The 19,704-nt window shown below is 41.0% G+C and overlaps 1 protein-coding gene and 1 long non-coding RNA gene across 4 annotated transcripts; one reads left to right on the top strand and one right to left on the bottom strand.

The window, feature by feature from the left end:
- Positions 1-3: 3 nt before the first annotated feature.
- On the top strand, positions 4-3,072 carry LOC118119790. The gene is made up of 3 exons (XR_004698129.1): positions 4-153; positions 562-590; positions 2,749-3,072. It is a non-coding gene; the product is annotated as an uncharacterized LOC118119790 (long non-coding RNA).
- Positions 2,349-18,858, bottom strand: ildr2 (immunoglobulin-like domain containing receptor 2). Of its 3 annotated transcripts, XM_035174082.2 has the most exons (10): positions 18,513-18,857; positions 14,474-14,803; positions 13,578-13,697; positions 9,713-9,769; positions 8,833-8,979; positions 7,885-8,046; positions 7,508-7,621; positions 6,260-6,461; positions 4,618-5,281; positions 2,349-2,917 (listed from the first exon to the last, which is right to left on the bottom strand). In XM_035174082.2, the coding sequence occupies exons 1-10, from the start codon at positions 18,550-18,552 to the stop codon at positions 2,882-2,884; spliced, it is 1,872 nt and encodes a 623-aa protein (XP_035029973.1). In that variant the 5' UTR covers positions 18,553-18,857; the 3' UTR covers positions 2,349-2,881. The 3 variants fall into 3 exon arrangements, with proteins under 3 accessions (XP_035029973.1, XP_035029974.1, XP_035029975.1); XM_035174083.2 differs by lacking the exon at positions 9,713-9,769 and having other exon boundaries at positions 18,513-18,858; XM_035174084.2 differs by lacking the exon at positions 7,508-7,621 and having other exon boundaries at positions 18,513-18,855.
- Positions 18,859-19,704: the final 846 nt, after the last annotated feature.

Here is a 19,704-nt window from a genome sequence, read left to right on the forward strand (position 1 = left end):
CAGACAGGTGCAACATGGAGGACAAAGAAGAAGAAGAAGAAGAAGAAGAAGAAGAGACACATGTCACAGGTTTTATCCAAATGATCGTTATTTGCAGCAATTCAAGAAAGACATGGATGAAATCTTGTCCTTTTGTGGAGAACTCTAACGCTGGTACATTTGTTTTTGGACCTTGTTGCTGATCATATTTACCCTAACCTCACATTACTGTGGGGAAATGTGCTGTTTGGATGCATAGAGAATGAGAGGAGTCTTTGGCCAAGACTCTGTTTGATTAATTTAATTATTATTATAACAAAATGTTATTTCCATATTTTAGAATATAGGACAAGATGGCGAATATCGCTTGTACGTTTGAAGGTCTTCTGCACAATTTAAGTTACCAACCGACAGTAGATGTTAGCAGGTGTTAGCGGCCACCAGCAGATGATAGGGACATAACCTCAGTTGTGCACCTTAGCACCTCATAGTTTGGTCATTTCTGCAGCATGACAATGTTGATCACACAAATCGGTTAAGTTGAGTAAACCATTTCTCATTTCGTTTCTCATTTAAATCCAGGCTATACAGAGAAAACGCCACTCTAAAAGGTAAGATGGAAGAAACTAACATTATATGTAAATCATTGCTTTATTAATTAGAAACTACTTTGTTTCCTGTTGAGTTCAAATGCTGTTCATTTGGCAACTGATGACATTTTATGTTAATGTTAACGTTAACCCCATCGGTCTCTATTGTCCCTCAGCATGTGAACACAAATATTTTAGAAAACAGCTGTTGGATTAAAAGGAGTGAAGCATGTGTAATCTGCATGTAAAGGAGTGAAGCATGTGTAATCTGCATGTAAAGGAGGGATGCAGAAGGAGGTCAGTTTCACTGAGACGAGTTTTGGCAAACAGCCGAAGAGAGTAAGGTTCACTCTCAGGATGAGTCATGTCGAGCGATTGTCGGAGCTCTTTGTGTGAGTATGTTTACATCTCTTATCCAGGACATAGACCCCGGCCAGCTTCACTATTGACACAAAACAAGCGCGCCTGAGCTGGACTCAAGAGCTGCTCTCAGCTCTCTGAAGTGTGCTGCTTCAAATCCTGTGAAAAATGCTGCACGAATGAAAAGCATCAGTGTCTGTGCTTTCTATCAAAGTCCTCCCCTGTCAGTGTCTAGAGGAGACATAGATACTTTTTTATTTTCTGTGTCCTTGTTTTTAAATATGTCCAACATATTTACAGAGGTGGAGTGTTGGGGCCAGTTCCTGTGGTACCTCTGCTTCCAGAGTCAGAAGATCTTAGGTTGTAACATGAAATCAAGGATGGTTAACTTGTTCAGGCCCAGAGACCGCTGCACCAAAGCCTTTGTATGAGCTGTCAACATTTCTTATTAAAAATTAAAACATTAAGAGATACTAATTGACAGCCTAGACAAGTAGGATGACCACAAAGATGTTCAAAATTAACATATGGTTACACAAAACAGTGAAGTTAAACAATGACCACAAACAATGCTGTTGTGTTGAATATGGTCATTTTGTGTCTCTTTCAGTCTCAGTGTCTCTCTCTCGGTTGGGGGGCCATGTCTGTGTTTAGGGTCCTATTGTCCCATAAACCTTCCATGACAGTAGGTTATTTGACCTATATCAATACTGGCATCATTTCATTGTAGAACATTTACAGGTGTTTATTTGACATTCATTTATTACACAGAATAATCCTTGTGACTAATCATCGTGTACAGTTTATTACTTCAGAGAATATGGGCTCTAAATATGATTATTTTCTCTTGTTTTATTTTGTGCCTCATTCCTTTGTAACCTGCCCGCATTCACACTTTAAAATCCCTGAATATAAAGTTTTTAAATCACAACACGTCTAGCATGAGTGGTAACATGTGCAGACTGAGTAGATGGAAGTTATCAACAAAGCTCTAGTGTTTGTATGATTGTGTGTGTTTGATAAGCTACGATAAAAAATGTCCAAGGTACACACACATTATCACACACATTGTTATCAAATACAACAGCTACACACACATTCAACTATGGGACAGACAAAAGGTATTAATATCAAAACAATGATCTCACAACAATTTCAATGCAAATGTGTGAGCCCAAAAAAGGTTAAAAATAATGTATAAAAATGTAGGATCTGACTGATATGTTGACATTAATTTAATAAGCTTCTTTGGTCATGATTTGTGTCATTTGAGTATTTTTCACCTATAAACATTTTAACAATTTTCTAATAAAATGTCTGATATGTATGATTGAGACTCATGCTGCAATGAGCCTGACTTGGAAATGAAATGTCAACAAAGTAACCACCAGTGAAAATGCATTTATTTGAGACGATGAAGACGTTAATAAAGTTTTCTTTATTCAAAAAGTATTTATTTAGGCAGTGCAATTCAAATCTGCTGACAAATTCAAGGTACTTACATACAGTACAATATCAACAACAGACAACCACACGAATACGCAGTGAACCTGAGTTGCAGTGTACTGAGTATGAGTATGAAGACTAGGAAAACAATAAGACTATGGTGTTCTGCTTAGTTTACAAAAGACCATTGGCAGAGAGTAATAAAAAAACACATCTTGGCACTGGTATGAAGTAAATACAGTCACACAACTTTTAAAAAACTCAGATAAAACTGCTGTACACACCACATACATACTGTCTATATGCCACACATGCAGAAATACACTGGTGTAACTAAAGCACATTTTTCTTCCATTTATGTTGTTTTTTTCAGTGCAGTCACATCAGTAAGAGGAGTCAGGCTTCATGTGGCGGATGGCGGAACAGTTATCCCCTCCTGCGTAGCAACAGGACGGTTTAAATGAACGGTCTGGCAGTGCTGTGCAGATGGAGGCTGGGAAACCTCGTCACACAATGAGTGAGTCCCTGCTCGGTGCGGTGCTCTGTTAAGGAAAACACCAAGAGCCACACGATTAGAGGCTTCGCATCCATGCTCATGCGAGGTTAGTCCAGCCTGATTTCTGAGGTATCAAATATTTATTACAGTTTATAGAAGTCATGCAGCTCAAGCCTGGTTAGTAAAGACTGTATCACTGATTCCACACGTGATTGTTTTTTTGGGTAGTGAGCCTGAAAATAAGCGAGGTAACACTGTGATGGTTGCAGATTATACGAGTTCAAATGTAAATGTGATCATTTCAGTTTCACTTCTCATTCATTCAATTCCTTTTTAAAAGACATATGTTAAAGCTACCTATAAACAAATCAGATTCAGTGTTAAGACCGTATAACTTGCATGTACATTGCACAAGAGACCGATTATGTACAAAATACTGTGAAACATTTTGAAATGTTAAAGCAGAGACTGGTGCTGTTCTCTTTTGTTCTTACTGTCAACAAAAATGAATGATGTCTGTCAGAACTTTTTTGACTTCACTTACCTCTCTGCTGTAACAATAACTCTATATCTATTTGATAGATACATTAGAGAGCAGACAAGAAATTAAGGTGGCGAGATAAAGAAGGGACGACAACAACAAAGGTCCCAACTGGATTTGAACCCTGGGTGTTGCAGTTAAATGGTCCCAGTCTTAAACACTTTAACAGTGAAATTCTTAGCTTAGCACAAAGACAGGAAGCAGGGCAAACTCTTAGCCTAGCGTAGCTCTAAGGCCGAAACAGTGAAATTGTTAGCCTAGCTTAGCCCTAAGGGTGGAAACAGTAAAACTATTAAACTAGTTTAGCAAAAATACAGGAAAGAATGAAACTGTTCGCCTAACTCAGCAGAATGACAGGAAGTAGTGAAACCTTTTGATTAGCTTGACACAAAGACTGGAAGCAGGGCAAAATCTTAGCCTAGCTTAGCACAAATACACAAATTAGTGCCATGTTTTATTTAAAAAAAGGTCATAATTTGTGCATTTGTTGGGGACTATTTTCAGCCATGGATTAATAAATATTTGAGAGTTTTGTGAGTTTGCACCAACCCCTGGGCTGTAGACTGTTGGAATATCGACACTATTTTTGTGGTAATGGCCTTAAACTTGTCTGTCAACAATGAGTAATGCACAAAATCTCTGTGAGGTCCAAGGTGTTCCTGTCTATCCCTGTTTTCTTAAATATTAAGTAAAACCACAATGAGATACAGATCAAATAGGCTAAAGTTTAGTTTCAGTTTCAGTTTTGTGCCCTTCCTCTTCTCAGTTTTTCTATTCTTTCACATGATATTCCTCTGTGTTTGTGTTCAAGGACAAACAGAGAGCAATCATGGCTGAACCAAAACTTGAATGAAGTTTGAGTGTTCACGTGAATCTTCAGACAAATTGGAAACCCCCTTTATCTTTAACTCCCTCTACTGATGTGGTGCAGGGAATAATTCCACTCATGGCAATTGTCTAAAGGAGTAGTTGTGTTTAACTGATGTGTTTTCTAAGAGATTATGGACGATGATGATGAAGAGAAAAGGTTAATGTCAAGTTTGCAATACTATTCACTGTCATGGTCTTTTCATGGGATTTGTTGACAATAAGAAAACTATAGAACATCACCAGCCGTATCCTGTAACTATTTACAGTATTCAGAGGCTCCTTTCCTGAGGAGCTGAAGAGGAAGGAAGTCCTTGTTCCTGCTACAAGTAACTCACCAGGTTTCGGCTCCTCTCCTCTCTGCCCCCCTGTAGTGTGTGGGACATTCCCTGTTGGGGGGGCCGGGTGTAAGAGAAAGGCCTCATGGCGTGTTCAGTGGTTCTGTATCTGTCTGACCTGGGAGGTTCTGCAGTGCGGTACCGGTCTGTGGATGGGTCAGCCCTGCGGTACCGCTCAGCCTCCCGCTCAGAATATGGAGGCAAAGGGTCATCCTCTTCTGGACGGTTGCTAGGCGACCGGCTGTAGTAACTATTGCTGCCTTTTCCTCTGGAGCTGCCTTTGGAGGGAGTGTCACTGTCCTCGTCCGTCCTCCCAGCACCTCTCTCCGCTCCCCGCCCCTTCGCCTTGCTCTCCAACACGTTATTGAGGAAGGTGTTGTCGTATCCTCTGCTCTGAGGTGGCCGAGACGGACGATCACTGTCCCATGTGTCCCTTCTCTTTTGGGGTAATGGCGAGGGGCTCCTGCGCCCCCAGCCATCATCCTCATTTTTGTAGACACGCCTGGGAGGGCTGTAATCCCGATCATACGGGCGGTACGGAGGCTCAGCCCGTCGACTGTGGGAGTCGTAAGAGCAAGCAAATTCCTCCAGCTCGTCCAGGGAGCCGGTGCGCCCTCTACTTCCCAGCGTCTTTCTCTTCAGGTGCTCTGAGCGAGGGTTCCACCTACCAGCAAAAGAGCACATAACTCAGCCCACAGTGACATGGGGGTTACACTGACATCACAAATTAGGTCAGCAATAAATAACCTTAAAAACTGAATGCACAATATAGGCAGAATTACCCAAGAAAATAAAATCAAACAGTAAAACATAGTAACTTCCTGGTCAACCCAGGTCTGGTGCTTGCTCTGGGATGGAGGGGATAAATGTTGTAGAAAGAGCAAAGAAAGAGAGTGTGATGGAGGCAGCAGGGTCCCTGATTGAAGAGAACGGCCTTGAATTGAATCCAATGTAGGTCAGGGAACTGCTGAATGTGTTGAAAGACTGGTTTGGTCTTTGTAAGTGTTGGTAGATAAGCAGAGATATGAATACACAGTGACTATGTTTACATCGACAGCAAAATTCAGATTATTCTGAATAAGACATTACTCCCATTATGATGTTTACTTAAATTACTAATATAATTCATATTCATAATCTCTAGAATCTGATTATGATTTGCATCAACATTGCTACCTACTTGTGTACACTCACACCCAGAGCATATGTTGTCAAGCAGTTGGTAACGGCCATATGTCGATGTTGCAAAATGCTTATTCAGACTATTGTAATCTTAATCAGGTTAATATTGTAATATTGTGTCCATTGAAGTAAATTAGAAGATTTTGTCCCGCTGCATGTGATGAAATTTAATTGATTAGATCTGGGTGGTGTTGTTGAGGTTGCTGTCAAAGATTACTGCAGGGTTGTAAAAGTGTAAGGAGTAAGGCAAAGGGGAACTTTTGGTTTTGTGAAGGATTAGGGGCCAATAATCGTTTATCACGATTCAGATTGAGAATATTGGCTCGCATCTATGGTCTAGTCTCAGTGAGACAGTTAGTCAGGATGGGTGAGTTGCAGCTGGACATCATCAGCATAGAAACTGAACACATAAGGACACATACAGACACAATTACACTGGTTACATCTTTTGAGACTGCACCTTCGGTCTAGTTCATCATCTGAGAGGTGTCCTCTGTCCCGTCTGGGCCTGTGCCTCTGTGTAGGTGGAGCTGCTCTCACTACTGACTGGCCATCGAGATCTGCGATGGGCGGGAGCGCCTTCATCTGGACCGTCTGATACGTGTGTCTGAAGTCTGTTGTCCCACCCTCGTGCAGAGAGCTCAGTTCTGATAGGCTACTGGCTGTGGGCACAGATGCATCAACCCAATTTAATCATGAATATTATTTTCAGGTACACTGTGAAAAGTTTGTAATCAAACATTTCAGAATAAGAGGTGGTCAAGTAGAAGTACTAAAGAGGTGTATTCGAGAGGAAGCATGTTGCAAACTATATACTGTGCAGTATATAATCATGACTTCTGATTACAGCTCACTGTGAATTACTGAGGCCAGATATGTCTTCAGTGACTTAGCTCTTTACTATATACTCCACTAGGAGGTTATGCTTTTATGGTGCAAAAAGTCCTCAACTGATTTGCACCAAACTTGGTGGAGGAATGGGGTGTAGAAACCCTTTAATGTTGATCTGATTAAAATGGCAGATCCAGGAAGAGCAAGAGAGATGTGTGGAATTATTTGGCTCTACTAAGTGTCATGTGACTTTTTTTTTTGAGTTAGAGGTCAAGTGTCAGGACCCTTAACAATAGTGGTGCTGTGCACAACACGATTATCTTAGCTAGTTTTGAAACAGCGTCATCTTCCTGTCGAGCACCCACATTTAAATAAGAAATAAGAATCAATTGACCGCCCTGGTCCTAAAACCAGATTTGTTAGGCTTGTTGTTGGTGTGTTGGTGTCTTGAGACACCAGAAAGTGATTGTGTTGTTTTTGAAAAACCTGGTGCAGGAACCTTTTTCTGCCATTAAGGGAAGAAAAAGTTGATTTGGACTTACTCTACGTTAACTTGCTCCATGTGCCTAAGACCATGTGTTTAGGTCGTTTAAATCTTCCAAATTCTTTTCATGGAATTTTTTGACAATAACAAATATCTCAAACGCTTTAAGAGTAAAAGAAAGAGGGGCTGAACATATTAACATTCCTTTTTGAAAATGAGAAAGTCTTAGAGTAAGGTGTTATGAAATGGATGTAAGGATTACATGAGAACTAGTTAATTTACACAAACCATGCACATAACATACAAAAGACACTTGGACAAACACACAGACACACACACATTGTCACACTGCCACACAGATTTCAGAGACTGGCCTCATCTGTGCAGGCTTACGTTTGAGTGCAGCCATCTTGGCAGAGGGAAACTGAGCCAGGTCCTTCTCTATGTAGTACAGAACTTTCATTGAGTCCTGGTCTTGACTGGCGTTCAGTCGATAACCACTGCGCACTGTGGATGTGGACACACATACCCGTACACACAAACACACATACACGGTGACGAACAATAATCATGCAACAGACACTTGACTGCGTAATAAACATTCTTACAAGGCAAAAACTGAGAACCACAAAGATTAGATGTAAACAACAAACATGCATGTGGCTGATGGACATTCCTGTAGTTTCCATGACAGACATGAGGATGAGGGTTAGTGAAGGCAGCGGTTACAGAGCTGTCTAATATCTAGGAACCACATTGACGACACTCACCTGCAGCCAGGTTATTTTCCACTGAAGGGATGGAAGTAATTTTGGGGTCCATGTGGGATGACGGGGCAAGAGAGACCACAGTAGGGACACCAGGGATGTAGTAGGGATACACAGGTACCTGGGCCTGTTGTCCACTCTTTGCCATCTTCCCTGCCTCATACACTGCACAGGATAACAACAAAACAGTAAAACTACAGTAAGGACATTAGCCCTGAGCCCTTCCCCTTCGTTTTGCATGTTCACATGTAGGGGTAGGCTGTCCCCATACCTGTTGGGACGGCTTAGGGACGACTTAGGGCTTTATAGCCCTCGAAACGGAAATTTCAAACTAAGGGGTACCCAGAATGCCTTATGAATCACCAGCAAACTGGGAGAGAGACCCACAAATGTAGTATTTTCTCCAATATTAAGGATAAAAAATGTACGATAATGATTGTAATATCTTAGTTTAATATCATTTCAATGTATTGTGGTCGTTTTTTTCACAACCTTTTTTTTAAAAATCGCGAGAGCCCTAGTGTTAGCATGCTAGCAATCTTCTTTTTTGCATGATAATCCCGGATTTTCACATAATTTCAGTGTGTGCTTTTGATTCATCATGAAATAATGCAGAGCATCCAAGCTTTTCAATTTCAAATGTCATTGATACACCTGCATTAGCATAGATGTTATTTGGATATGATAGGTTTGTCAGTTTAGAAACTGCAAACAATAGCATTGGTTTATTTAAGATCTCAACAATGTTATTACAATGAAATCGTAGGGAAATATTTCAACCACTACCCCTTGTGACTCCGTTTCAATGGGCAAGATAACCCCCGAAAACAAGGGGTAGGGGTAGTGCCAAGGGGTGAAATGGGATTGGGCCTCAACCTGACGTCAATAACGCAAATAAAGAAAAGATAGTCATGTTTTAAAGTAATTCATTCAGTTGTTTCTGTTACTTACGGTGTCTTGGACAGCAGCAGGTGTCAGGACAGCAGCAGCAGCTGACGTAGCAGCAGCAGGAGTGAGGACAACACTGGCACCAGCAGATCCCCATCAACAACAGGAACAAGATGCTACCCAGGACTACAGATCCCACAAACGCCCACTCTGGAATAGACACACAAACATTCACAGATCAAAATATATATTTATCTATTATTTCAGGTGGACAGCTTCTCAGTTTAACTTCCCAATAAAGGGATTTTGACACTCAGACAAAACATTTTTTTTCTGTTTTCTTAGCAGCCGCTAAATATTTTCGCCATTGATTTAACTTCTTTATTTTAACATTTTGACTGCATTTCACCAAAGTTGTTTCGGTGAGTACACTGCCATCATAAACGACAGACATGTTGGCCAAATCTACACTTGAATTGTAATTAATTACAACTCTCCTTAAAAACCATGTTATCTTTCTGTGTCTTTCCGAATATGCATCCAAAGCCACAGAGCACTTAAATAGGAAACTTCAGCAGATCTCTAGGGAACTCTTAAGTGACTCTTATCCATCATCACATCTCTTAAGTATCCAGACTCTAACAACACCCTTCCTCAGGGTGTGCCGTAAACCGAAATCCACTCGAAACCCCTCGCTCAGTCAACATGCGTCCCTTGTGAAATTCAAATCATGGCCAATGCATTTCTTTATGTCGCTTCAATAACCTATAGACTATGTGCATATTCAGGTTGGGTTAGATTTTGTAACTGGTGATATTTCCTCAGTCAGTCAATGTTTGTTAGTCAAAGTTTTGATTAGTCTGTGAGAATTATACATTAGGCCGCATTAGGAAAGCTAGAAAAGGCCAGGAAATGAGACACAAGTGCAAGTGAAGTGCCGTACCTGGCATAAACTCCACATCAAATTCAGGTAGGAGATCGTCCCGCTGACCTGTCCTGCCTGCAGAGAGAGGGAGAGCAGAGGTGAAGGTCGGAAGCAAAGCAAGAGTCAAAAGGTCAGGCAAATAGAAAATCTGGCAGCAGGGTGGATGATTAATGGCCATGCAGTGACAGAAGGGACTAGCTTATCTTTTAAACAAAGCACTGATGTTTAATTAATGTAATATTAATCTGTTATAATTAGATTTGGTGAATTATCCTATACGCTTTACTTTAAGATCTATGAGGTCATGTCACATTTTTAGCCTTGTTTGCTGCAAGACTATCAGTAGGTCAGTCCAGATATCTCAACACTTATTAAATCAACTTCCTTTCAGTTTTGTACATACATTCATAGTCCTCAGAGGATGAATCCTAATGACTGCAGAGTTGCACTGAATTTTCCTGTAGTGACAACATGTCAATGTAAGTAGTTTTAAGTGAAATATCTCAACAACCGGTGAAATCGCTCCAGACATTCATGCTCCCATCAGGATGAACTGCTGCTGGATCGCTTTGGTGAACCTTAAACGTTTCTTCTAGCGCCACCATCAGGTCAAACATTTCAGACTGTGGAATACTTTGGTATAAATACCTAATTCAGCCTCTACAAACCTATGAACATGAATAAAGTTCAGAGTTCAAAGGTCAAACTCATTTTACTTTGAATCTAAATTTAGGAAGAGGCCTGCAGTGCCAAGTTTCTGTGATGAGGTGCACAACAAACATGTGACCTCTCCACAGCACACGAATGAATGCACATGCTGATATATGTTTTACGCGCACACAGACACAGACACCATCAAATTGAGAGGTGCCAACAATGTGGGTGAGGACCAAGAGGGGGTTTTGGAAACTGGGGCATATCACGATTCTAGGGCAACAATTTACCACGGGAGTTCGTTTAAAAAGGTTGTGCAAGTGGTGGTTGTGAAACAATGCCTCCTCTGTGCTTCATCTACAAGATAAACAGGTCAAAATGTAGGGAACCAAAAGAAAAATGCAGAAAAGAAAAGAGACAGTAGGCGTTTGTGTTTCTAATGTGTGTTTATCATGAGGTGGCGATAACGGACTATAATTAAAAGTAAAGACCAGTCACTGTCACTGACTACAGGGAGACTTAATAACACTACAGGCAGTTTCTATGGTGAGTGGTGCTGAGTATGTGGTTTCTAGGATCATGGTAAAAAAAAATGATATACCCCTCCCTGATAAAATAAGTAATCTTGCTTCCCTGGCTTGGCACACTCATCTACATACCATGAGGCTCAGTAACACTGAGTAACCTGAGAGAGCGGAGCAGCTATGCAGGCCTGAGAGGGAGGAAGGCTGTGAAAGATGCAGGGAGAGCAGTAAAGGTCGAGGAATGAATAATGGAGGAGTGCACGAGAAGATTTAGCAAGGCTAAAATTTGTATTCTAAAGAAAAATTAAACCAGAGATTAGAGAGACGGTGAGAGAAGAGGCAGGACAAGTTGTTGCTTTAACGCTTCATCAGTCGGATGAGAAGGTAGACAGGGGTCTTGTATTTGCACAGTATAAGTACAGTTGAAGCTAGTGCTGAATGCTGGTAAGTTTGGCTTAGCTTAGTTTAGCTTGAAGACTGAGAGAATCTGTGGTTTTATGGGAGTTTATGTGCTAAACTAATGGAGGATTAAAAAACAAGATGTAACATGTTAATGGTTGAACTTTAGAGGTAGTGATAGATGTATTTTGTTAATTTCAGCCATATTGTTTCACCCCTAGACTGTTTCTAAAGATGGACGACAGGACCGCTCCCCAAAAGTGAGGCCAAAGCATCTCAATCGCCACCTGGTGGCTGGCTGCATTATAGGTCATACAACCTGCCTCATACATGTTAGTTGATGGGACATGTGACCAAACTAAAAAGTCCAAGTGCTCGTCAAATTACTTTTTCTCAAAGATGGTTTCTGCCATTTTACGTAGTTCATATCACACTGATGTTTGATAAATAAGTTTGGTTTTAATTAGTCATTTAATGATACAAAATGGGGTGAAACTTCATGATTGACAGCTGAGACTGACTCATGATTAGCTGTAGCGCAACTGCTACTCCATCCCCGATCACTATTGTACTATTGTGCAGACTCTGGGTTCAAATGTGCAAGATGGCAGCGTTCATATCCAGGGTAGTTTGGCTTCAGTTCTGGATGCTGGAGACATGGAGACCCATCGTCCATCTTTATATACAGTCTATGGTTTAACCCTGTTTTCCTAGGTTAAACTAACCTGCTCCTGTCAGGAGGTTGATGTTGAACTGACAAATATGAGACATATAATTATTTTATCATCTACTGGTCAGCACAGTGAAAACTTCAGGAAATGCTAATCTGGCGCTGAAGTGGTTTGACACACTTTCTAATTTTAACTTTGACGGTGCAATGTGGCAAAGCTAAAACAAAATCTAGTAAAAACCCAGTGTAGTTTTGTTATTCTGCCAAGTTTGACCCCCTCCTTCGCTCCTGTGAGCTGATTATAATCAGATTAGTGCACAGCTGAGGAAGATAACATGAAGGAACAAACTTAAACACCAGCTTATCATGGTCAGTTTTAACTTTAAGGAAGAAATCTCTTCTGGGTCCCGTTCAGATCCCACTATCATGAGAGTTTACAGCCTCAGTTTGCTCCTTTTCTTTGTCTCTCTTCTTTTTTCTTCCCCTCTCTATACGTCTGCACCAGCACCAACCCTTAACGTGCTCCCGTCTGCTGTGAAAAAGGCCGTCGCCATGGTAACGGCTTAAGGAGTGGCTTTGGCAACAATGGTCTCCACAATTTCTCTCTCTCCGCGAGTGGACACGCTCCTTCAGGTTTCATTAACAGTAGATGGTGAATCTCCGACCTTTAGCACTGAAACATTAGCTGTTCAGTGCGGCTCCAAGAGCTCTGTTTAATCATTAATCAGCAGCGCGCCTTTACAATGGGCAAATACAACACACCCAAACATAAACGGTTGTGCAGCTGGAAATATGACCACATGGTGTCACAACTCTTACATTCATATTGTTCGACTGAGTTAAGATGTTCAGTCCAGTCCTGCCAACCTGGCTAACCAATGGAGTCCGTCGTGAGCTGCTTTCAGACATGCACTGAATTTTCCACAACTTTTCCTTCCAGCCCCCTAGTAAAATGTCAGTGAAAGCACATGTGAGAATACAACAGGAAAATGACCGGCAAGTTCTCAGCGAGCAATTGGGTGTGTTTGCATATCAACTCGGAAAGAGAACGAGATTCAAGAGCTGCCGCCGGAGTTGATGTTTTGTAAACAAAACTGTGATTTCCGCAACAGGATTCATATCCTGCCTCCTGCGTGCTCTACCCAGACGCAACCCTTAACCTGAAGGTTTCGGACATTTTCCTGTTGTTCGTCTGACCCAGACAATCTCTTGCTGCCTTCTTCATATGTGAAAGGCAAACTCTGGATAATGCCCAGACCCAATTTTCCGCACAATTTCCAAAGGTCCATGTCTGAAAACGGCTATTGTCTTATGAGCTGCACAACCCTGATATTCATAATGCACAACTGACTTTAGACCAGCCAACTCGGATAAACAATTGAGTCCGTCATAGAGGATCAGGACCGTGTGAAGAGGAAAATACCGTTCAACCGTCTCCATGGAAGCTGGTGTAAGGACACTTTAGGACAAAGGCAACAAATAGACTTTTCTAAAACCTTTACTAATGCATATTGAAGGACACTAAATATGCAAACATACAAACATAAATAAGGACACCTGTTGCCAACCGATCATGATCTGGCTCAAAATGTGTGTACTGTCATTCCTTTCATTAAAGAGTTAAGCACAGACATACCAAGCACAAGTAACTCCAGCTGGCCCTCGTTCTTCCCCTCCAGATCGTCAGCAATAATGACTTTACAGAAGTAGACTCCACTGTCGCCCCACTTCAGCTCTCCGATCCGCAGGTCTGCTTCTGCACAAAGACAAGAAGACAAGGTTAAAAGTACTGAAGTCAAACAGTGTTGAATCGCTGCATTTTGTCAATTCAAATGATCCTCTGTGGAGCACTGACATCTGGGTGTTAATTTATGAATACATAATACACCTGCAATTTGACACGTTGAACCTTTCTCTTTTAATTCGATTTTAATCCGTTTTTTTACTTTATCTAAGAAGGTATTCAATTCACAATAATATAACAAACGTACATCATCTTTGTGTGTATATCACTTCGATGAATAATCACTTCTCAAAAGCCCTAATCAATTAATCAGCTAATTGCTATAGCACTAATATAATTATTAAGCTTTCCTGTTGTGTCATCTGCATAAAAACAACATGAAAAAAAATTCTGAATGTTAACAACAACAAAAAACCTTATCGTTTAAGCTTTAATTTATCATGTTGGTATTTCTAACTATACTGAATGATGAGGGGAGCAGCCTTGTTGCATGTGGGTTGTTCCACATGCACTTTTGGATAGAGGACAGGTGTTATGTCTTGATAAGGCTTGAGGTTTAAAAAGAGACTTGAGAGCAGGAGTTGCTGTTTGTGTGAGTGCGTGTTAATGCCTGCTCTATTGTAAGACGAGGACAAAAGGCGTTTATTTAGAGAACAGGAAACACAAAGCACAGTCAGCTATGATTCCTGCTCAGGGATTAATCTCAGGGTGCAGTGGTCAAACAGCTGCAGCCTTTCTTTCTCTTTAAATCATATATTTCTCTTAGAGGATAAGAATGATGACATTACTGTTTACGATGGAGATGTCTCTGCCCTTGTAGTGCTCAGCCAGCGTCATGGAGGCTCCCTGCGCCGAGGCCACGACCCGAACTGTGCGGCTGCTGTCGGAGCACTCCAGGTGGGAAGTGGCTCCGAGATCGGAGGCCTGCACGCCCAGACTCTCTGGCAGGGTGAAGGACTCTCGTGTGCGGTCTCGACAGTAGGACTTGTACCACCACTGCACCACCGGGGCCTGGGTGGAGGCCGTTTGGTACTGACATGGGAGGACCACGGACTGGAAGAGCATCCCAAGCCGCTGCTTCTCCCGCACTGTGACATGGACACCATAACACACACACACTGACGCAGACAAAACAAACAGGGAGAGAACATGACGGATAAGTGAAAGTGAAAGTTTCTGGAATGTCTAATTCGATAATAACGTCTAATGTCTTCAAACTGCCTTTTTGCCTAAGCGTCGTTAAAGAACTAGTAATAAATCATTTTTACAGCCCCGGGTTGCCGGTTTGTAAGTATAAATATTCATTCATTACTATCAATATCATATATTAATTTAATTCCATTCATTATTCATTCCAGTCCTGCATAAATTTTACCATCGGGGGGGGCCATTATGTTCAAAGTTCGAAATTTTTGGTTGAATTGTTTATACTCCCTGTATTAAAAAGTAGAGCCTGACCAAAATAAATGTTTTCTTAACCTAAAATATAAACATAGATGAACATGTTTTATGCATGAAGTATCCTGAAAAATAAAAGTTTTCACATATAGTGCACATAGGCAAACATAAAATCTAATACCAATATGTCTGTGAAGGGATTATATCGGCAGATTTTTCCGTCTAAAAGAAATATCGTTCGGGGTTTACTAAAGAGACCGTAACTTCAAGAGATGCCCACTTGAAGTATCAAACTGCCGAGAGTTCGGATTAGCTTTTGATTTCCTGCACAGAATGAAGAAGGTGGATCTTGCTAACTTTAATTAGGAAGGCATGTCTTCTCAGCCGGTTTGAACAGCAGGCCCAGTTACCACAGTGTTATGTTATGTTGCAAGGTATTTCTAATATATTTAGTCTAGGCTCATTGATAACAATGGGCTGGACAAAATACCACAAGGCTGTATAAGTTTTACATAGTCCACATAGACAAAAACAGTTTATAGACTGTAAGAGGATGCACGTGATCACATCTCAGTTGCTGCACAAACAGCTGTGTATGTTGTTTGTCTGCAGAGATTCTTCACGATCACACTTCACCTGGGAGATACAGTAATATCCGTCATATCGTCAAAACAAAAGAAGGAGAGATTAGGTGTGTGTGAGGGAGGGGGGCTCCTCTGTTGCTTGGTACCAGGGTCAGGAAGGTTAAATTCCAGTGTGTGTGGGGGGCTGGGAGGCCCGTGGAGAGGCAGGGGGTTGTCATCACAGAGGGAGGGAGGGGATGGAGACGCTGGTGGGTGTATTCTGCGAGTCATATTAGCTCTAGGTGGGGCAGGAACTCGCTCTAAACGTTTCCCAGCAGACAGGAAATCAAAACAAAAGTCCACTAGCGTGAGTCTCCTTCTGACCAGTAAGAGAAACGTATACAGTGTGCGTTTATCGCCTTTATCAAAAATGCTATATGCTTCTCCTACGTTCCCTCTAAAATGAGAGCAAGTCGGCCTATTTCCACACCGCCATCGGACTGCAGCGAGCTCTAATTTTCATTATTTAAAATGTGGACGGATTAGTCAATTACTCGATTGATGGACTGACACAAAAACAAACTAGAATGATACTCAGTAGTGTCCATATATCCGCCAAGGCCCAACAGTCCCCTTCAATCCAATCAAGTAGCACCAAATTTCACAGGCTCATAAATATCAGTTCCCTTAAGGGAGGTTTTTCATCAAGATACATTCATTATTGTCAGGGAATATTGTCTCAATGTAAAATCAGTATTTGCAAAATGTCATGGGTTTTTCCCTGACTCATACTGCTTCCTTCCACTTAGTATCATAGTAAACCGTCCGGTTACTTTTGTGTTATCTTGTTCACAAACAAACAAACAATCAAATGCACGGACAGAGGTGAAAACACATCCTCCTGTTGTGATAATTAAGTCATTGTTTTGTAAATAAAATATTCAGTTATCAAAATTGTCGCTGATCACTTCTGTCTGATTGAGAGTCATAATGAGTCTCCAATGGGAGTGTTTGTCCTTCATGACACACTGACCCCGGTCAGCATCACTAGGTTTCTGATTTCTCTGACAAACAGAGATGACGGTGATTAAACCAAATGATTTTACAGGATGACAGAACAGGAGGGGGGGGGGGCTCCTAAATTCTTCCCATGAAAGAGCATTGCTCTTCCCTTTGTTGCTTTTTTTTCATGGGCCAGTCCATTGTTAGGGCCCCCCTCCCTCTCTTGTCCCACTTGAGGAAGGGAGGAAGGGGGGGTGAAGTCACAGACTCCCGACCAATGGGAGTGCCTGGCCTTATCCAGCTGGGTGCAGGCAGGCCAATTATCTGCTAGAGATTTAAACCAAACCGTTGCCGCATGAATGCCATGAGTCTGAGGTGAGAGGAGTTCACAGAAGCAAACAGTAACTGCTGGATGCATCACCTTTAACTATTGTTTACACCGAGCTCACATCAGGTGTGACTCACTGTAGGCTAATGAACAGGTTGCACAGACAGCAGACAGTCTCCTCCTCCTCCTCCTCCTCTTGAGTACAGACGAGGCCTCAGTTCATAGCAGCATATTTTAAAGCAGTGTGTGGTCACGAATGTATTCCAGGTCAAAGCTCTGTTAGCTCTGCTGCTGCTCCTGCTGCATGTTTCCTGAACACCATCAGACTTTTCCTCTGCAGAGCCGTCACATTTCCTGCCTTTTCTGTGTCACGCATTCCTTCACATTGACTCAACGGCCCAACAACAAAAAAAAACACTGATAAGAGTGAATATAGTCGCCTTGTTTTATCAATGATTTCACTACAGTGTTACACCAAAACTCAGTCTGGGAAAAGTGAACATTCATTGTCACGAGTGTGTTTCACCCAGATGTGTCATTGGACGTCTTTAGACCTAATGTGCACTTTTTGAGGTGCAGATTTGCAAACAACTGGTGAACTTTATTGTTACTGGGGAGTAGGCTGTTCCTACGGATTACTTTCATTATCGATTTCAATTAACCTGAAAATTACTTTATATTAAATGATTATTTTGCCTAAAAATGCCTGAAGTAATATATTGAAGTAATACTTTTTTACTCCAATTTGGAAAACACAACAAGAAATACCACAAGACTGGTGCACAGCGTAAAGAAGGAGGTACAGCACCCACATAACATCAAACAAGTTGCTGAATATATTCAATCAAACGCCTAAAACTCCTACAAATATTCACTCTACTATAAGAAATGTCAAAGAAAAGCATAACATCTATGTATTAGAGAAGCTCTGGCTAAATCAATGAATCAATGATGGATTATTATTAATTCTCTATTGATTCATAGTTACAGGAATAATCATTTCTTATTACAATCATTGCATCTTCAGTAAAAAGTAAACCACTCTATACACATAGTATATTACAATGTGTATAAACTAGTACATTGGACTAGTGAAGTATAAAATAATTCCCAGATGTTCACTATTGTACTTCAAAGGTTTCCTGTACCTAAAGGCCTGTAACAACACAATGCTAAACACATGTGGAATATTGTTACCATGTAAGAATAGGTGATGTTTACTATAACTATACACAATATAAATCAGCACACACTATAAATCCAGGGATTAGCAGCTTTACCCCATCCAGCCCCTGGTGTGTTATTAGTTCTTAAAAACGGAGGGAACCATTTCTGTAAATGATATTTTCAATCTTATCTAATTCACACAAATGGAAATGCAACAGAAAAACGAACAGTTAACTTGAAGGAAACCGCCTGTGCGGAGTAACGGTGCCTGGGATAATGAGGCGGGGAGTTTATAGGATCAACCTGTTGCGTAAAAACGAGACATTTTAGCGAGGGTTAGGCGTTTTGTAGAATCAAAACGAGACTTACATGATGCTCCCAGTAAAACAGCCAGCTGGTATAAGTTCATTCTATTGTCCGTGTTAGAGTAAAGTGCACTTTATCCGCATGTTGCTCATCTCGTCGTGCGCAAAACTGCAGCTGCTGCAAACACAGGAGGCTCCAGAGAGAAGTAACGGGACTGTACCACTTCACACTCAGGAGGTGAGTCCCATCAACGACACGACAACACAGCACCGAGACCCAACCGCTTCTTCTGCACACGAGTCCACGACACACAACAGGGAGGTTAGTGCTGTGGTTTACAGTTCTTTATTTCTCCCTGCAGCGGCTCTAGGAGCAGATGTCTGCGGCAGAGTCGAGAGGTCTGCCCGGCGTGAGTGTGGAGGAGGGAGGGGGCAGACATGGGGGGGGGACTTGGTTGTTCGATATATCGATAAATATCACGATAAATGTCACATTATTATTCATTTTACGTTTAGAGCGTCTTTTTTAACCTACAGAGTAGGTTGTGGATAAAGCGATAGTTCACCCAAAAAATTTAATTTCACTCATTATCTACTCACCACTATACCGATGGAGGGGTGGGTGAAGTGTTAGAGTCCACAAAACACTGCTGGAGTTTCAGGGGTAAACAGCATTGCAGCCAAATCCATTACAATTGAAGTAAATGAGACGATTCTTCCAACGTAAAAAAACAATACAAAAAAACCCATTAAAACGCCTCAATACTGCTCCTGGGGTGTCATCCAGGTGTCCGTGACATTTTATCATGATAATTATCAATATCTCAATATCATTCTTGGCCAGATCACCCAGCCCTACTTTAGAGTACATAGCATATGTTAAAACATATTTGTCCCCTTTTGGCAAGTTTAAAAATCGTGATGTGCGATTTTTTATGTCCCATTATGTAATTTTGTAACAAATTCCTGGATGTTTCTGTGTCTATTCTGTGCTTCTGTCTTATTGCTGTGTTTTAGAATATTTTTTAATAAAACAATATCAATAATTATTGCAGTATAATTTTCATCAATCAATATAGCAAAAGATCAGTATATATATATCAATATAATTCGTATGCAAGCACATTTTTTGCCAATTTTCTTTATTTAATTCAATTTTAATTAGCTTTAAGCTCTTACAGTCAATATAAATCATTTATCAAACAATGTGTAATATGTAATTAATGTAAAGAATAAAAACAAATTCAAGTAAAACA

Source organism: Hippoglossus stenolepis, chromosome 13 (genome assembly GCF_022539355.2).
Source record: "Hippoglossus stenolepis isolate QCI-W04-F060 chromosome 13, HSTE1.2, whole genome shotgun sequence".
NCBI classification, from domain to species: Eukaryota; Metazoa; Chordata; class Actinopteri; order Pleuronectiformes; family Pleuronectidae; genus Hippoglossus; species Hippoglossus stenolepis.

Coding starts and splice junctions, on each gene's coding strand:
- ildr2 (XM_035174082.2), bottom strand. CDS start 18,552: ATGAACTTATACCAGCTGGCTGTTTTACTGGGAGCATCAT. Junction 13,698..14,473: donor AGACATCTCCATCGTAAACA/GTAATGTCATCA, acceptor GTCTTTGTGCAG/AAGCAGACCTGCGGATCGGA. Junction 2,918..4,617: donor AGGAGAGGAGCCGAAACCTG/GTGAGTTACTTG, acceptor TTTCCTTAACAG/AGCACCGCACCGAGCAGGGA.